This window comes from Geotrypetes seraphini, chromosome 14 (genome assembly GCF_902459505.1).
Source record: "Geotrypetes seraphini chromosome 14, aGeoSer1.1, whole genome shotgun sequence".
Taxonomy (NCBI): Eukaryota; Metazoa; Chordata; class Amphibia; order Gymnophiona; family Dermophiidae; genus Geotrypetes; species Geotrypetes seraphini.
The window spans coordinates 221,042-240,006 of NC_047097.1; the positions used below are offsets into that span (position 1 = coordinate 221,042).

General features: G+C 44.4%; 1 protein-coding gene across 1 annotated transcript in view; it reads right to left on the reverse strand.

Annotated features, from left to right (window-relative positions):
* The window catches only part of RNF20 (ring finger protein 20), a 170,989-nt gene extending 152,337 nt beyond the window's left edge, over positions 1 to 18,652 (reverse strand). The window contains exons 1-2 of the mRNA XM_033919511.1: positions 18,556 to 18,652; positions 10,198 to 10,343 (exon numbers count right to left, since the gene is read on the reverse strand). Coding sequence (XP_033775402.1) covers positions 10,198 to 10,326 — 129 coding nt within the window. The 5' untranslated portion in view covers positions 10,327 to 10,343; positions 18,556 to 18,652. The remainder of the gene's footprint in view (positions 1 to 10,197; positions 10,344 to 18,555) is intronic.
* Positions 18,653 to 18,965: the final 313 nt, after the last annotated feature.

Sequence of the window (18,965 nt, forward strand, 5' to 3'; positions counted from 1 at the left end):
AGATGAGTGAATTGAAGAATAGAGTGGAGGCTTCCGAAAATCAGGTTCTACAGCTAGAAGGAGAAATAATGGAGATTAAAAAAATAATGTCTCAACAATCAAAAGAGATCATAGATTTACAAACACATACTGAAGATCTAGATAATAGATCCAGGAGAAATAACCTGCGTTTTAAAGGAATACCTGAATCTGACCAATATATAAACTGTATGGAAGTGGTGAAAGATTTCTGCAGTCAGCTACTGGGACCTGAAGAGACTTTAGACAGAACTAATATCATCATATTAAGAGCACACCGAAGCATAGGGATGAGTAGACCAGGCATCCCAAAAGATATTATTGTATGCTTCGGAGACTACTTATTTAAAGAAAAAATACTTCATTCTGCTCGAAAGTCCCCACATTTCATATGGAATGGAATTGAAGTAGGAGTCTTTCAAGATTTGGCCACTACAACTTTACAGAAGAGAAAAGCTATTCGTGAGGTGACACAAGTATTGCGATCAAAAGGCCACCGATATCGATGGCTGTTCCCTTTTGGAATGTGGTTAACTATCAATGGAAAATCACATAGAGTGGATACAATGGAAGACGCTTGGTCTGCTTTGAAAGAACTGGGTTGTGATGACTTGCCTAATGTTTCCACAGTAGTGCCACTCAAGAAAACAGGGAGACCACTAGAGACATCAAACAAGGTTACACGATCGACTAAGAAATTGCTAAACTTGGAGAAATGAACAATAAGAATATCTTTGGGGGAAATACTTGTGACCAACTGGAAGAATGATAAATGAGTGATATTTGTGAGAGGGTGTGAAAGAAAAGAGTGGAATATATGAGTGGATGTAATTAATAGTTATAGATATGAGAGAAATTAATTTGTTCATTTAAGAATGGAGCAAGAAGTTATTTGTTATCATGTTTTAAAGGGTGGTTGTAGTTGTGAATGGGAAGTAGTTGGGAATAGTAGTCTTTTGGGAGAGACCTCATTATTCCTCGATAGCCGGTCTGGCCGGGTCCGGATCGGCATATATGGGGAGTGGGAAGGGAGGGGGGATTGGGGGGAAGGTTGGAGGGGAGGGGAATAAAAAGAAGGGATTGCAGATGGGAATGCTTAAGATTGGATCTTGGAATATAAATGGGATGAATAGTCCTGGGAAAAGGAGTATTGTCTTTCGAGAACTGAGGAGAATGAGGTGGGATATTTGTTTATTACAAGAGACTCATTTAAGACCTAGAGATGTGAGGCTTTTGGAGAATCCATTATTCGAACAAATGTGGACACATCAAGAGCAAGAAAGGGTTAAAAAAAAAAAAAGGGAGGAATAGCAATACTAGTAAAGAAGGGTGTGGGCCTAGTTGTAGAACAGGTATATCGAGACCCACTGGGAAAATGTCTAGCTTTGAAAGGAAACTTACAGGGTCAAAAAGTAACAATAGTGAATGTTTATGGCCCCAATATATCTCAAATTGAGTTTTATCGGTCTTTATTATTATTTCTACAGGGGGCGACAATCTTAAGGGGAGATTTTAACATGTTTCCAAATGGTCGATTAGATCACTCTAAAGGAGGTAGAGATTCAATTAGGGGACACAACCAGGCTTTTCGAACCTTTATGTATTCTCTAGGTTTGATAGATTGTTGGCGCCTTTTACATGGAACACAGCGAGATTACATCCATTATTCTCACGTCTATCAAACCTATACTAGGATTGATGGAATATGGGTACATAGGAATCAATGGGGGAAGATCAAGAATGCTGAGATAGGGAGTATTCAGATCTCCGACCATGCTCCGGTATGGTTGGAATGTACTGGGTTGACATCTGGGAGAAGCACTATAATTGGAGACTTAATGACTCTCTGCTTAATATTCCAGAAGTGGAAAAGGAAATTCTCCGTAATATAGATGAATATCTGGAATTTAATGATAACGGGGAAGTTACAGATCAGACTCTATGGGATGCTTTAAAATCAGTTTTAAGGGGTATTTTTATTAAATGGGGATACCAAGTGAAACATCAAAGAACTCAAGCCCAATTACAACTAAGGGAATGTTTATTTTTCTTGGACATGTCACATAAAAGAACATTAGATCCACAAATGCTGATACAAATACAACAAGTAAAGGGGGAACTGTTGCAACTTCAAATGGAAGAGTTTAATTATATGCGAGAGCGTTTTCGATCTTATCGATACGAACACAGTAATAAATGTAGTGCCCAACTAGCTCGTTATATTAAAATTAAACAAGCAAAGACATCTATTTCAGCGGTTCGAGATACTAGGGGACAAATACAGGTCACAGATAAAGATAGAAACATAGATACTAGGGGACAAATACAGGTCACAGATAAAGATATGGGTAATTATTTTCTGGAATACTATAGACAGTTATATAACCCCGATGAGAATGAAGGAAAAGTTTAAATACATGATTTTTTTAGCTAAGGTGAATCTGCCAGCACTATCGTTGGATGAACAAAAGCTACTTAATGAACCAGTTACTTTGGGGGAAATAATGGAGGTTATTCGGAAGATAAAAGTGGGTAAATCTCCAGGATTAGATGGCTATACGGGCTGCTTTTATAAGAAATTTGGATTACAAGTGGCACCATTATTATTGCGTATAGTTAATGGGATCCCTGAAGGGGGTCAATTACCCGAATCCATGAGGGAAGCAAGTATTGCGATCCTGTTGAAACCGGGGAGAGATCCATTAAATTGTAGCTCATAATTTCTTGTTGTAGACCGCCTAGAACTGAAAGGTATTGGCGGGATAGAAGACACCAATGTAATGTAATGTAATGTAATATAGGTCTATCTCTTTGTTGAATGTAGATGTTAAGATCATAGCAAAAGTTTTGGCTTCATGATTAGGTAAATTACTCCCTAATTTGATTCATATAGATCAGTCTGGTTTTATACAACAAAGACAAATGGGTGATAATATTCGACGCACCCTACACCTGATGTGGCATGTTAAGGAAAATCAGGAACGAGCAATGTTGATGGCAATTGATGCCGAGAAAGCTTTCGACCGGGTATCTTTGGACTTTTTATGGGCGGTAATGGGAAAAATGAATATGCAAGGATCCTTTAGTGCATGGGTTCAAGCGTTATACCAGAAGCCCCGAGCGTGTCTCAGGATCAACCAGAATTATACTGAATTTTTTTCCATTACAAGGGGTACATGTCAGGGTTGCCCACTTTCTCCACTGCTTTTTGCTCTGTCCATAGAACCATTAGCAATACTAATCTGGAATCATCCCCAACTAAAAGGGATACAGATTGGCGGTAATGAACATCGAATAGCGTTATTTGCTGACGACATTCTTTTATATATAGGAGAGCCAGAACATACAGTGGGACCCCTACTGCAAATTTTCGAGGAATTTGGGAAAGTGTCTGGATTTAAGATCAATCTAGATAAAACTGAAATTATGAATCTTACTTTAGAACCAATAGAAGTACTGGATCTTCAACGTCTATTTACGTTCAAATGGACAACTAGTGGTATAAAGTACCTAGGTATTCATTTATCAATGGACTTGAATATCTTATATGAAGCTAACTACGAACCGATTCTCCGGAAAATCCGAGCAGATATACAACGTTGGAAAGGGTTATGGCTTTCCTGGGGGGACGCATTGCCGTGCTCCAGATGAACGTATTACCTCGGTTACTATTTTTGTTTCAGACTCTCCCAATCCCCCTACCTACTCGGTTGTTTAAGGTTTTACAAGCAGAATTTAGAAAATTTATTTGGGTAAATAAAACACCTAGAATCTCTCAGAGAGTGATGTGGGTAGATAGAGCCCGAGGGGCAAAAGGGGTCCCCAACCTTAGATGGTATTACCAAGCAGCACAAATATGGATGATATTAGATTGGGAACTGAATACACATAAATGGGGAGTTCTGATAGAACAGTCCTTAATTCCGCAGCATAAGTTGTCAGTTGGACTCTGGTCCTTACAGATAATTCGACAATGGAAATCAGAAACTGATAATCCCTATTTAATACATCTACTTACATTATGGGAGAGATTAGAGAAAAGAATGTAATCAAGGGGTAATATCTTCTACCCTGGCCTTGATGAGAGACTAACCCCAATTTGAAGTGGGTAAAACTAACCCAGTATTTGAAAGATGGGAACATCATGGCCTGATTACCTTTCAAGATCTTTTTTGTACAGGGACCTTGATCTCATTTGAAGCTCTATTACGTACTCCAGGAATAAAAACAGGGGATTATTTGACATATTTACAAGTGAAACATTATGTGGTGGCTCAGGGTTGGAATAAAATATTGCCCTCTGAAAATGAGTATTTAGAAAATTTATGGTTAACATTACAAAAGGTTCCGAGGACTATTTCAGTTATATATAAATATCTATAGGGAAGAGAAATTCCTAAATTGAATTTTCGACAATGCTGGGAAAGGGATTTACAATGTGTATTTACTGTTAAAGAATGGGATACTATTTGTACTGAGGTAGGTAAAATATCTGTATGTGCATTAATTCAAGAAAACGCTTATAAAATATTGAGTCGTTGGTATTATACCCCAGAATGACTCCATAAGATGTATCCTCAAAGATCGTTGCTGGCATTGTCAGAATGCTGAGGGTAATTTTCTCCATATATGGTGGGAATGTCCTATATTATCACCTTGTTGGAATATGGTAGTGAATTTTTTGTCCCAATTGTTAGGAACTGCGGTCCCCAATACTCCCCAATGTTGTTTATTAGGGCTGTATACTATATATGAGAATAAATGGCAAACATGTATATTACGCATGGGGCTAGCAGCAATTAGATGTCTCATAGCTGCTTATTGGAAACAGCCCCTGATACCAAATGAATAGGAATGGAGAGTGAAATTTTAAATGATAGGAAAAATGGAAACTTGTGTAGCTAAGCGACAAGGACATTACCAACAATTGTTACAAACCTGGACTGTTATTATTAAGAAATTAAACTTATTGAAGATTTAGAACCAGAATAATGAAGAGACCAAGATCCATACTAGGGGTGGGGGGGAGGGCCGGAAGTGAAATTGATTTATGGCTATAAGTATTTATTGTTATTCCTATTGGAGATGATTATTCATTGTAAAAGTGGATTTTTATATGTTGTAACTCTTTATTATGTTTAAAATTTCAATAAAATATTTAATTAATGAGGAATACAGAGGTGAAGTCTGGCAGAAGGAGTCACGTGAACAGTAGAGGCTATGTGACCTAGGAGGACCTTCATGAGTCGAGCCGGCGCCAAGTGCAGATGGGTCACCATTCGGCACAAATGGATAAGGGCCTCCTGACGAGGCCGAGGCAAGAAGGAGCGGAGACGAACCGTGTCCAGGACCGCTCCGATGAACTCGAGAGACTGGGACGGGCAGAGGTGAGACTTTGGAAAGTTCACCTCGAAGCCAAGATTCTGAAGGAGCAAGATGGTCTGTCTCGTCGCTCGCAGGACTTCGGTGCGAGAGGACGCTTTGATTAACCAGTCGTCGAAGTAGGGAAACACCTGCAGGGCGCAGAGGCGCAAGGCCACAGCTACCACAACCAGAAATTTCATGAAAACCCTCGGAGAGGCTGCCGAAGGGAAGAACACGATACTGGAGATGGAGATCCCCCACCCGGAATCTCAAATACCGGCAAGAGGCCAGGTGTATCGGAATGTGCGTGTACGCCTCCTTGAGGTCCAGTGAGCACAGCCAGTCCCCCTTGTCCAAGAGGGGATACAATGTGGGAAGAGTGAGCATTCTGAATTGTTTCCGCACCAGAAACTTGTTCAGAGCACGGAGGTCCAGGATTGGACGCAGATCCCCCGTCTTCTTGGGTACCAGAAAGTACTGGGAATAAAATCCGGAGTTCCACTGTTCCGTGGGAACCTCCTCGACCGCCCGAAGGCGAAGAAGGGCCCGAGCTTCCTGCAGAAGGAGAGGAAGCTGAGACTGAGCAGAAGGAAACTCTCTTGGAGGCAGGTCCGGGGGTACGCGACTGAAGTGGAGGAAGTACCCCTCCTGGATGATAGACAGTACCCAACTGTCAGTGGTAAGACTTTCCCACTGGGTATAGCAATGATGGAGACGACCCCCGATAGGGAAGGGGGAAGGGAGCCCGAAGGCTCGGACTGGAATTGTCAAAAGGATGGCCCGGGCTTTGCCGGGGCCGGCGGCTGGGTCTTAGGTTGATGTTGCTGCTACTGCAGTGGCCGTTTCGAAGGAGGCCTAGAGAAAGCAGGAGTGGATTTTTGTGGATACTTCCGGAGAGGTATTTTATATAGTCAAGCCGGAGGGGCCTTAGGTTTAAGTTTCACAAGAGACACAAAGGACCGCTCGTGGTCCAAGAGGTGCTTCATGGCCGCCTCGATGGAATCATCAAAGAGCTCATTGACCCATACACGGGAGATTGGCAAGTCGATCCTGTAGATTCGGATTCATATTCACAATCCGGAGCCAAGCGAGGCAACGCATAGTGATCACAAAGGCTGTAACTCTCGAGGACAATTCAAAGGCGTCGTAAGAGGCCTGAAACATATACAGGTGGAGTTGGGAGAGGGTCTCCTCGAGGAGACGAAACTCCTGACGCCGAGTCTCAGGTACGACCTCCTGGAACGAGCGGAGGGCATCTATACAGAACCGGAGGTAGGACGTGAAGATGAAATTGTAGTCAAGGACACGGTTCACCAAATTTGTCCATCGTACGTCCCTCCCTGCCCGGGGGTCAGCAATGTAAACCTTCGAGGAGTTAGACTTCTTCAAGGAAGACTCAACCACCAAGGATTGGTGGGAAAGCTGAGCACTCTCAAACCCTTTCACCGGGATAGTCCGGTATCGGGACTCCAACTTGGAGGGAATAGTCGTGACCACATAAGGTGTCTCCAGGTTCCAGAGAAATGTCTGCCGGAAAACCTGATGCAACGGAAGGCGAAGCGCCTCACGAGGCGCCTTGTCAACTCCCATTTCCGCCAGGTATTCCTGGGTAAAGCGGGAGTCAGACTGAAGATCCAAGTGCAGAGCTCTGCCCATGTCAGAGATGAAACGAGAAAAGGAGGAGATCCAAGAAGAAGAATCATCCTCCGGGGGAGATTCCAATCGAGATCAGGGTGCGGCTGAGAAAGAGGGAGAAACTTCTCTGGAGTAGTAAGCCGGAGCCTCAGAGTCCCATGAACGGGAGACCAAAGAGGTTCGACTAAGGCGTGTAGGGGGCATCGAGGAACGGCCCTGTGCCAGATGGACCGGGGAAGACCCCGGGGTCCAAGGAAATCACTGGGGAAGCCTCAGAGAAGACGGGGTATAGGAAAAATCCCCAACTGGCTTCGAAGCAGGCCCTTTAGAAGCCGGCAATCGCCTCGATGGGAAACATACACTAGAGTCCAATTTAGAGAGTTGCACGGGGACAGAAATCCCACCCGTCCCCGTGAGGAATCCCACCCGTCCCCGTGAGGAATCCCTCCATCCCCAACCGTCCCCGCGAGGAATCCCCTCCGTCCCTCTTTCCTGTTAGCGTATCCCTGCAAATGCATAGTCAGATATTTGACTTTAAAAGATGTGGTTTTCCTTCCTGAACATTTCAGGTCTTTTATAGACCTTAAGAAGTTGACTGGTGCTACTGGATGAAAAAACTTTAAATTAGCTGAGATAGTCCATCTAAGCTTCTCCTATGATTTAAATTTGTAATTCCTTAAATTGTTGGTTTTCTCTCCTATTTATGGAGGTCTAAGGATAAGAAATATTCCAAAGTTTTTTCTTTCTTGCGGTTTAATTTTCTTTTCATTTTGGAACATTTCAGTTTGGAATATACTCTGTTTTACTTAAACAAGTGTATAACTTGCAAGATTTAATAAATGAATGAAAATTATAAATTTAAAAAAAATATCTGAGCAAGGATATAAGAAGACTTGAAGCGGCTCAGAGGAAAGCAACAAAAATGATAGGGGGTCAGTGGCAAAAGAAGTATGAGAAGAGATTGGAGGACCTCAACACGTATACTCTGGAGGAGAGGAAGGACAAGGGTATTAATATAAGACCAAATCTTTGCCAGTGAAAGGAAATTGCTAACACTAGAGGACATAATTTAGGAATAAGGTTAGGAAATTCTTGTCTGGAATGCCTTCCCAAGAGAGGTGGACGAGAGGAAAACAGTGACGCAATTCAAAAAAGCTTGGGATGAACACAGAGGATCTCTAACTAGAATATGAATTGGCAAACTTCCACAGTCTGAATCTCGCAAAGGAGATGGTTTGGATAGGCTGGAGTAAGCTTCAACAGCAACTCCAGTAGTTGGAACCTAAGGACAGTACCGGGTGTTCTAAGGTTTGTGGCCCAGAAGAAACAAAGAAAAAAAGACAATTTAATCAGGAAATTGTAATGCATGTAGTTACAGTGCAGACTGGATAGACCATATAGTCTTTAAATGCCATCATTTATGATGTTACTATGTTAACAAATATTTCTGTTCTGTGTTCACAGAAAACAAATGCAAATAGAGTTAAAGGTGTGGAAGACCTTGATCAATTTTCAGAGGACTGTGTTCGTGAGAAGTTAGCTAAACTAGAGGTGGACAAAGTGATGGGGCCGGATGGTGTAAATACAAGAGTACTGAGGGAATTTAGCGAAGATCCGGTGGCTCTGTTGGATGAACTTTTCAATGAGTCTCTAGAGTGGTACCAGAGGACTGGAGAAGGGCAGATGTGGTCCCTCTTCACAAAAGTGGAAATAAGGAAGAAGTAGGGAGTTACAGGCCGGTAAGTCTGACTTCTGTGGTAAGAAAATTAATGGAAATGCTTTTAAAACAGAGAATGGTCAAGTTTCTGGAATCCTGTGGATCACAGGACCAGAGGCAACATGGATTCACTAGAGGTAGGTCTGGTTAGAGAAATCTGATCAATTTCTTTGACTGGGTGACCAGAGAATTGGATAGAGGATGTGCGCTAGATGTGGTGTATTTAGATTTTAGCAAAGCCTTTGAAAAGTGTTCCACACAGACATCTAATAAAAAAAACTGAGTGCCCTTGGGATGGGTCCCAAAGTGACAGGCTATGTCAGGAATTGGTTGAGTGGAAGGCGACAGAGGGTAGTGATCAATGGAGATTGCTCTAAGGAAAGGGATGTTACCAGTGGTGTGCCTCAAGGTTCTGTTCTTGAGCCTGTTCTTTTTATAAACGATATTGCTAAAGGGCTGTCAGGTAAAATTTGCCTCTTTGCGGATGATACAAAATCTGCAATAGAATAGACACGCTGGATGGTGTGAATAACATGAAGAAAGACCTGGCGAAGCTTGAAGAATGGTCTGAAATTTGGCAGCTAAAATTTAATGCTAATAAATGCAAGGTCATGCATTTGGGCTGCAAAAACCAGAGGAAACGGTACAGTTTAGGGGGTGAAGAACTTATGCGCATGATGGAAGAGCAGGACTTGGATGTGATTGTATGTGATGATCTTAAGGTGGCCAAACAGGTTGAAAAGGTGATGGCGAAAGCTAGAAGGATGCTAGGTTATATAGGGAGAGGTTTGGCCAGTAGGAAAAAGGAGGTATTGATGCCTCTGTATAAGACTCTGGTGAGACCTCATTTAGAATACTGTGTACAATTCTGGAGGCCGCATCTTCAAAAAGATATAAAAAGGATGGAGTCGGTCCAGAGGAAGGCTACTAAAATGGTCGGTGGTTGACAACATAAAACGTAGGGGAACAGATGTAAAGATTTCAAGGCAGGAGAGGGGGATATGATAGAGACGTTTAAATATCTACGAGTACGTGGCATAAATGCGCATTTAATTTGAAAGGAAGCTCTGGAATGAGAGGGCAGGGGTTGAAGTTAAGAGGCGATAGACTCAGGAGTAATCTAAGGAAATACATTTTTACAGAAAGGGTGGTAGATGTGTGGAATAGTCTCCCGGTAAAGGTGGTAGAGACATATATTGTGTCTTAATTCAAGAAAGCATGAGACGGGCACATGGGATCTCTTTGGGAGAGGAGGAGATAGTGGATGCTGCAGATGAATAGACTGGGTGAGCCATTTGGCCTTCATCCGCCGTCATATTTCTAAGACATTTCCCAAAATACAATAAACCATTCCCGTCATCCCTTTGGTTTTCTTTTCTTTATAACAAAGATATTTCACAGAATAGAAACACAATGCAGTATTCTTTGTTTTCTAATGAAGTGCACCAAAACGTTGTACTTACCATTGACAAGACGCTGCCAAGCTTGATAGTTTCCACCTTGGTGCCCGAGTCCTCCACAGCAGCTTTCTTCTCTGGGGGTGCAGAGGTACCAGGGTCCCCCCCTGACCGTTTACTTCCAATACCAGACATCCTGAGGCTTCAAAGCCCTAAAGGAAAGCAGAGGAATGTGTCAAGAAGCGAAGCTGACAGACAGAGCTTACATGTGAATTAGAAATACCAAGGGTAGGACGCACAGAGCTCTGGCAACCTGGAGGAAAAGACTGATTGGGAGCAATTTCCACTTGCTGAGTAATGGTCAACACAAATATTGTACAAATTATATGCACGGTAGTTGTGACGAGTACCACTATGAAAGGGGAAGGAACTCTGCCTGGCAACTACGCACAAGAGCAGAGGAGTAGGTGCAGCAGCCCTTGTATGCAGGCCCAGCAACATGCCAGATGGGAAAAACACTGCAGTTACAGCTGAAGTCTGGATGTCTTCGCTAACATACTGAAAAATATGCACGCTGAAAAATTTTTCAGTCTTCTTTCTGATGAAACCACAGACATCTCAGTTGTAAAACAATTAATTATTTACATTAAATATGTTTGCCAGGTCACTAAAAAAGTCAGAATTAATAGTGAGACTAGAACCAGCACACTGAGTGAGACTATGGACATACTAGGCTTGAAAACTACTAATCTGGTTGGATTAGGGTCAGATGGAGAGGCTGTTATGATTGGGAAACAGAGAAGTATGGCAAAACATCTGGACTCTTGGTCAAGTGCCACTGTGTAAACCACCGATTGGCCCTTGCAAGTGCCCAAGCAGCAGCTGCTGTACCTTATTTAACAAAACTGAATGACACCTTAAGGCAGCTGTTCTATTTCTTCCAAAATTCTTGTTAGGATGGCTGATTTAACGGAAATCCAAAAGATTAAGCTGAAAATGGCCAGTGACACTAGATGGCTGGCTCATGACTCTGCAGTACAGTCACTATGACAGTGTATGAAGAGTAACAAGACCTTGAAAGGTTGGTCAGTGTAAAGACCCCCTCGTGATATTCCCAATTAGTTTATCTTGTTATATAAAGCTGTGCATAGCCGACCCTCAGAAATGCCATCAGCCACTCAAATACATTTCATAGTGATTGGATTTAAACATTACATCCTCACCGGGTCAATTTAATTATGCTTTTCAGTGTTGTGAATGTAAAACTTTTTATAAATATGAAGCTAATACTTAGCTTAGCTTAGGTGGTCCATTCTAAGGGATCCTGTCACCGACATGTTTCATCCACCACGGGTTTCATCAGGGTTGTAATCCCTCAGTTGGAATTGGTTTCCCACGACGCAACCACACCAGAAACCAATTCCAGCTGAGGGATTACAACCCTGATGAAACCCGTGGTGGGTGAAACATGTCGGTGACAGGATCCCTTAGAATGGACCACCTAAGCTAAGCTAAGTTATAAAAAGTTTTACATTCACAACACTGAAAAGCATAATTAAATTGACCCGGTGAGGATGTAATGTTTAAATCCAACCACTATGAAATGTATTTGAGTGGCTGGTGGCATTTCTGAGGGTCGGCTATGCACAGCTTTATATAACAAGATAAACTAATTGGGAATATCACGAGGGGGTCTTTACACTGACCAACCTTTCAAGGTCTTGTTGTTGCCTGTTTTCCCAGTTTAATATATTCTTTTCAACAAAACCAATTCATACTAATTGAGTGTATGAAGAGTGTCATAGCTGCGCTGGAAAGAGAGGCCACTGAAGCATTAAGCAAATGTATTAAAACGTACAATTTTGTTTCCTCTCTGATGATGCTTTCAGACATATCTAACTTATCTAAGGCTTGGCAAAGGCAAGATATCAATCTTACTGAAATTGAGCCAATTTTGCTCGCCCATCATGGAGTTGAAAGACACTCCTGGGAGATATTTTCAAAGCTTTCATCATTGTCTGGCAGAAGAATGGTCAGATCTCCGCATAGTTTATACACAGAGTGATGTTAATGTCATTCAAAACTGCAATACAGTCAAACCTCGGTTTGCGAGTAACGCGATTTGCGAGTGTTTTGCAAGACGAGCAAAACACACCTGCAAGCTTTTACTCGCAAACCGAGTGTTGACTCGATATGCAAGCCCCCCACCCCACCCCCGAGAACCGGCTTCGCCCTCCAGCCCGCGGCCCAAAGCCTTATCTCGAGCGGACAGGACACCGGCACGCAGCATCAACCCCCAGGACGTGCCGGTGCTGAAAGAGCCTGCAACCGATCTCTGCTGGGCAGCTGAGGGGCCTTGAACATCTGCGCATGCTCAAGGTCTTCTGGCTCCCACTATCTCTGAGATTCTCAGTTTCAAAAATTAAATGCCTCCACAGAAGATTTCTTTTGGGACGTCAATCCTGGTATCAGCTCAAATTTGATCACGTTATGCTCACTGTTTCCCAATGGACCCAACAGAGTTAACTCCTGTACTATCCTTGCATTCCATTAAGGACCAAATCTAAAACAGCTCCCCCTCGTCGGTTCCCAGACCAGTTGCTCCAATAAGCAGTCATTTATGACGTCTAGGAATTTTACCTCCCTAGCACTCCCTGATGCAACATTAAACCAGTCAATGTTGGGGGTAATTGAAATCACCCATTATAATATTGTTGCCCAATTCTCCAGCTTTCCTAATCTTTGAAAGCATTTCTTCATCTGTCTGCTCATTTTGTCCCAGGAGACAGTCGTATAACCCAGGGCTGTGGAGTTGGAGACAATTTTGAGTACCTGGAGTCGGAGTTGTGGGTACCAAAAACTGAGGAGTCAGAGTTGAAGGATTTATCTACTGATTCCACAGCCCTGATATTAAACTAAACTAACACAACCAGACTTGACCCAAGCACCACCTGTAACACTCCCTGATCCTTACCATCTTAATAAAATTCCAGACTACTTCTTATGTATCTCCAATCAACCCAATACCTGTAAACTGTAATAATGTAATCCGCCTTGAACCGCAAGGTAATGGCGGAATAGAAATCACTAATGTAATGTATAACCCTACCTTTATATTCCTTCCCTTCACATATGAACTTTCTATTCATATGGATTCCACACATGAATGCCTCACAAACTTGCTGTACTTCTTTGAGGGAATAAACAGCCAGATGGATAAAGGGGAATCCATAGACATCATTTACCTTGACTTCCAAAAAGCCTTCGACAAGGTACCCCATGAACGGCTGCTTAAGAAGCTGTGGAACCACGGGGTGCAAGGGGATATCCACCGATGGATCAAACACTGGCTGGCAGGCAGGAAACAAAGGGTTGGAGTAAAGGGCCATTACTCAGAATGGCAATGGGTCACGAGTGGAGTCCCACAGGGGTCGGTGCTGGGACCGCTCCTGTTCAATATATTTATTAATGACTTGGAGACAGGGACAAACTGTGAGGTTATTAAATTTGCGGACGACACCAAACTCTATAGCAGGGTTAGAACCAAAGAAGACTGTGAAGGCCTGCAAAGGGACTTAACGAGGTTGGAAGACTGGGCAAGAAAATGGCAAATGAGTTTAACACTGAGAAATGCAAAGTCATGCATGTAGGGAAAAAGAACCCAATGTTCGACTATAAAATGGGGGGATCATTGCTGGGGGTGAGCAACCTTGAAAGAGACCTGGGGGTGATGGTTGACACAACATTGAAAGCATCAGCACAGTGTGCAACAGCCTCAAAGAAAGCGAACAGAATGTTGGGTATCATCAAAAAAGGTATCACAACCAGGACGAAGGAAGTCATTTTGCCGCTGTATCGGGCAATGGTGCGCCCGCATCTGGAGTACTGTGTCCAGTACTGGTCACCGTACCTCAAGAAGGACATGGCGGTACTTGAGGGAGTCCAGAGAAGAGCAACAAAACTGATAAAAGGTATGGAAAACTTCTCATACGCTGACAGATTGGAAATGCTGGGGCTATTCTCCCTGGAAAAGCGGAGACTTAGAGGAGACATGATAGAAACCTTCAAAATCATGAAGGGCATAGAGAAGGTAGACAGGGACAAATTCTTCAAGCTGTGGGGAGCCACAAGTACAAGGGGGTACTCGGAGAAATTGAAAAAGGATAGGTTTAGAACAAATGCTAGGAAGTTCTTTTTCACTTAGAGGGTGGTGGACACATGGAACGCGCTCCCGGAGGCTGTGATAGGCCAGAGCACGCTACAGGGGTTCAAGGAGGGTCTAGATAGGTTCCTGAAAGATAAGGGGATTGAGGGCTACAGATAGAAGTAGAGGTAGCTTATAGGAATAGTCAGAAACCACGTCGCAGGTCATGGACCTGATGGGCCGCCGCGGGAGCGGACCACTGGGCACGATGGACCTCTGGTCTGACCCAGTGGAGGCAACTTCTTATGTTCTTATGTTCACACTGCTATCCATGTCATGCAGAATGTTTATTTATTTGATTCAATTCCCTCTTTAACATATAGCGCAAACCCCCCCTCCAATTTGATCTATTTTATCCTTGCAATATAATTTGTACCCAGGTAATACAGTGTCCCATTGATTGTCCTCCTTCCACCAGGTCTCCGAGATGCCTATTATATCTACCTCATCATTCAGTGCTATATACTCTAACTCTCCTATTTCATTTTTAGGCTTTCTAGCATTTGTATACAGACACTTCAAATTGTGTTTTTCCTTGCAACTACAGGCTGCTGAGAAGACAGGGAAAACCTGAGTCATTTACTCTGCCTTCCTCTTAAACCCTTCTGGCTTTCTTTCACCATTATTGAAACCTCTCTTCTGGGACTCCCTAAATTTCCTGTTTCAATAGTATCCTTCAAGGATACCTCACACCAAACCATCTGCTGCTGGGCGACTGTCAGCTTTCCCCTGCATCTCAGTTTAAAAGTTGCTCTATCTCCTTTTTAAACATTGGTGCCAGCAGCCTGGTTCCATCCTGGTTAAGGTGGAGTTCATCTTTTCAGAACAAGTTCCCCCTTTCCCAGAAGGTTGCCCAGTTACTAACAAATCTATCATATTTTTCCGCTCCATAAGACACACCGAACCATAAGACGCACCCTAGATTTAGAGTAGCAAAACAAGAAAAAAAAACATTCTGAACCAAATTGTGCACCCAGCCTCTCTCACTCCCTGCCAGGCTTTGCACCCTGTCCCAGCGCCCTGCGCTGTACCCTCTCCCCATCTCCTCCTTGCAGTTGCACTAATCCTCTCTTTCATCCCATCTTCAACCTGTACTTTCAACTCCATCACCCCACTGCCTTCCTGAATCCCTCTCTTTGTGCTACCCTATTCCTTGTTACGTCCTCTGCACAACAGATGCATCCTATCTCCTTACTATACCATCTTCGCCCCATCACTGAACTGGCCTAGCCCCGTTTTTGTGCCCTCACCTTTCATCTTCATGCTGAACCCGCCCCCTCCAGCACAGTGGAGCAACCACGAGCACCCACACACAGCCAACTTAACACACAGTGCGCTCCATGCCACATGCTCATCCGGGCTCTGTTTCCAACAGCCACGCTCTTCCAGAAAGGTTGGGTATCACACATTCACAATAAAACAAGCCCTTTAATTTCCCGGTATACACAGTATATAGGTCGGCAGGAGCACGCTGTCTGCGCTGCTGCCTGGGCCCGCCCAGCTTTCTGAATGACTGCAGTCAGTTCTTGCAAGTCCCGTGAGAACTGACGCAGCCATTCAGAAAGCTGGGCGGGCCCAAGAAGCAGAGCGCTCCTGCCAGTCCATACACCACTGGACCAGGAGGTATTTAAAAAGGTACTGCGGGGCGGGGGTGTTTTAAAAGGAAGGGCCGGCTGGTGGGCCGTGTTATTAAAGGGTACCGGGAGGGGGGGGATCATCTTCGTTCCATAAGACGTACCCACTTTTCCACCCCCTTTTTGGGGGTAGAAAAAGTGTGTTTTATGGACTGAAAAATACGGTAAATCCCTCATCCCTGCACCATCATCTCAACCACACATTGAGACTTCAAAATTCTGCCTGCCTCTTGGGTCCTGCACATGGAATGGGGAGCATTTCTGAAAATGCTATCCTGGAGGATCTGGAGTTCATCTTTCTACCTAAAAGCCTAAACTTGGCTTCCAGAACCTCCTTCCCATATTTTCCTATGGCAGTGGTACCAAGACAGCTGGCTCCTCTAAAGGACGCATGATGTAATGTAATTCATTTCTTATATACCGCTACATCCGTTAGGTTCTAAGCGGTTTACAGAAAATATACATTAAGATTAGAAATAAGAAAGGTACTTGGAAAATTCCCTTACTGTCCCGAAGGCTCACAATCTAACTAAAGTACCTGGAGGGTAATAGAGAAGTGAAAAGTAGAGTTAGAGGAAAAATAAAAATAAAATAAACATTTTAAAAAGACAGCATTGATCTAAATACTTTGGAAGGTAGAGGAGAGGAGAGAAAGGAATAGAAGCAGAATGGGTCAGCGTCAGTGATGAAGTGGAGCAAGTAAGTTTAGGAGGAGCGATTGACGTATCCAGAAAGGGCTTCTTCAGGGAAGAGACTTGGCCGACAGTCCCAGGATGCCTATGTCTCCCCCCTGCGATGTTCTCCCATCCATGCATTCCCTCCCAGACACACTGCCCGTGCCCCAGCCGCTCCAAGGAGGCTGCCCCAGATGAGGTCCACGGTGAATGCAGGATTCTCTCCTCTGCGGGAAAGCCGCCCGGAGCCGACAGTCGATCTTCATAGCGGATTGCAGAGGGGGAAGAGTTCACACTCTTGGTAGGATCGGGTCTGAGTGCTCTCGGTGGTTGTGGCTGGTCTCATTGCTGCTTAGGTGTAAAAGCAGTTGATCTCCACTGCTGCTGATATTTAAAAGCAGGCAGATTGATCTCTCCAATGGACTGCAGGGGGAGGAGTTCACGCTCCTGGCAGGATCGGGTCTGTGGGCTCTTGGTGGTCGCTGCTGCTTGTATGTGAAAGCAGTTGTTTTTCTACTGCTGCTATTTAAAGCAGGTAGATTGATCTCTTAAACGGGATATAGGGGGAGGAGCTCACATGCCTGGTTGGATCGGGGCAAGGGCTCCTATTATAGGCAGCTGGTCATGCTGCTACTTAGGTGTTAAAGCAGTTGATCTTCCTAGCGGACTGCAGGAGGTGTGGAGCTCACACTCCTGTCATGATCTGGTCTATGGGCTCTTGGTAGTTGCGGTTGGTCCCAATGCTGCTTAGGTGTAAAAGCAGTTGTTCTCCCACTGCTGCTGATATTTAAAAGCAGGTAGATTGATCTATCCAATGGAATGCTGGGGGAAGATCTTATATGTCTGGTTGGATCGTGGCAAAGAGTTCCCGGTAGTGGTGGCTGGTCCTATTGATGCTTAGGTGTAAAAACAGTAGATCTTCTTATCGGATTGTAGGGGGGGTGGATCTCACATTCCTGGCAGGTTTGGGTCTGTGGGTTCTTGGTGGTTGCGGATGTACCCGCTGCTGCTTAGGTGTAAAAGCAGTTGTTTTCCCAATGCTGCTGATATTTAAAAGCAGGCAGATTGATCTCTCCAACAAATTGTATGGTGAAGAGCACACACATCTGGCTGGATTGGGACAAAGGCTCTCGATAGTGGCGGCTGGTCTTGGTGCTGCTTAGGTGTAAAAGCAGTTGATCTCCTACTTTTGATGATATTTAAAAGCAAGCATATTGATTTTTCCAACGGAATGCTGGGGGAAGAGCTTACTTGTCTGGCTGGATCAGGGCAAAGGGCTCTCGGTAGTGGTGGCTGGTGATGTCCGCCACCTTCGCACCAGGCAGGCAAATGACCAGGCGATCGTCACGCCCACCAACCACCCAGCTATCTACATACCTAATGATTGAATCACCAACTACAACAGCTGTCCCAACCTTTCCCTCCTGGTCAGAAGCCCCTGGACACACACCCTCAGTGTGAGAGGATATTGCATCCCCTGGTGGGAAGGTCCAGATACATGTGATGGTCACTATATCAAGCCATAAATAAACTTATAACATTTACATTATTATTTCCTACTTCACCAGGGTGATGCTTTCCTTCTAGATCTCTCTCCTCCAAGGCAGCACAGGGGCTACACCAGATTGGAGGTTGGGGGCAGGACTGAAAATGAATAGATGTCCGTTTTGAGGGAAAAAAAATCAATGGTCCTGTTATGCATGCTGCTAGTAGCTGACCTGGAGGCCTTCCTTCTGATGTGTCAGAGGGAAGGCTTCAGGCACTGGCTGGGGCTGCGGGAAGGCAAAGGGAGAGGCGCAGCAGTTCCAGAGCTGACGGGAAATGTTCTCCTTCTAATCAACTGGCTTCGCATTTTCGGGGGCTGCTACCAGAAGCTCCTTTTGCGCCCCCAAACCCGGGCCCCGAGTCTTACCTTCCAACTAGCGCTTCCACCGTCGTTCCCTGGGCCGCGTCCCGCCCCCTCTGGCGCCACTTCCTGTTTACCGTCATGCGCCACCTGTGCGTATGACGGTGAACGTCAGGAGGCGGGAGCCGCCGAGTAGTCCTTGCGCGTGACTCGCGAGCCTGCGTCAGCCGAGGCTACGCACGTGCGCTGCGTCTTCCAGCACTTGCTGTGTTCACACTGCAAATGCGGGGGGAGGGGGGATTTGCCATTTTGACCACTTTGAATATACAGTACATTCTTTTTTAATATGTGACATCCGGGGCACAGGTTTTTTTTACACCTACACCCACCCCCCCCCCCATGTAAAAAAATACTTTTAGTAATGCTCCCCCAGGTGCAAGCCATGAGGGGGGGGGGTGTTCTTGGCCTGGGAGTCA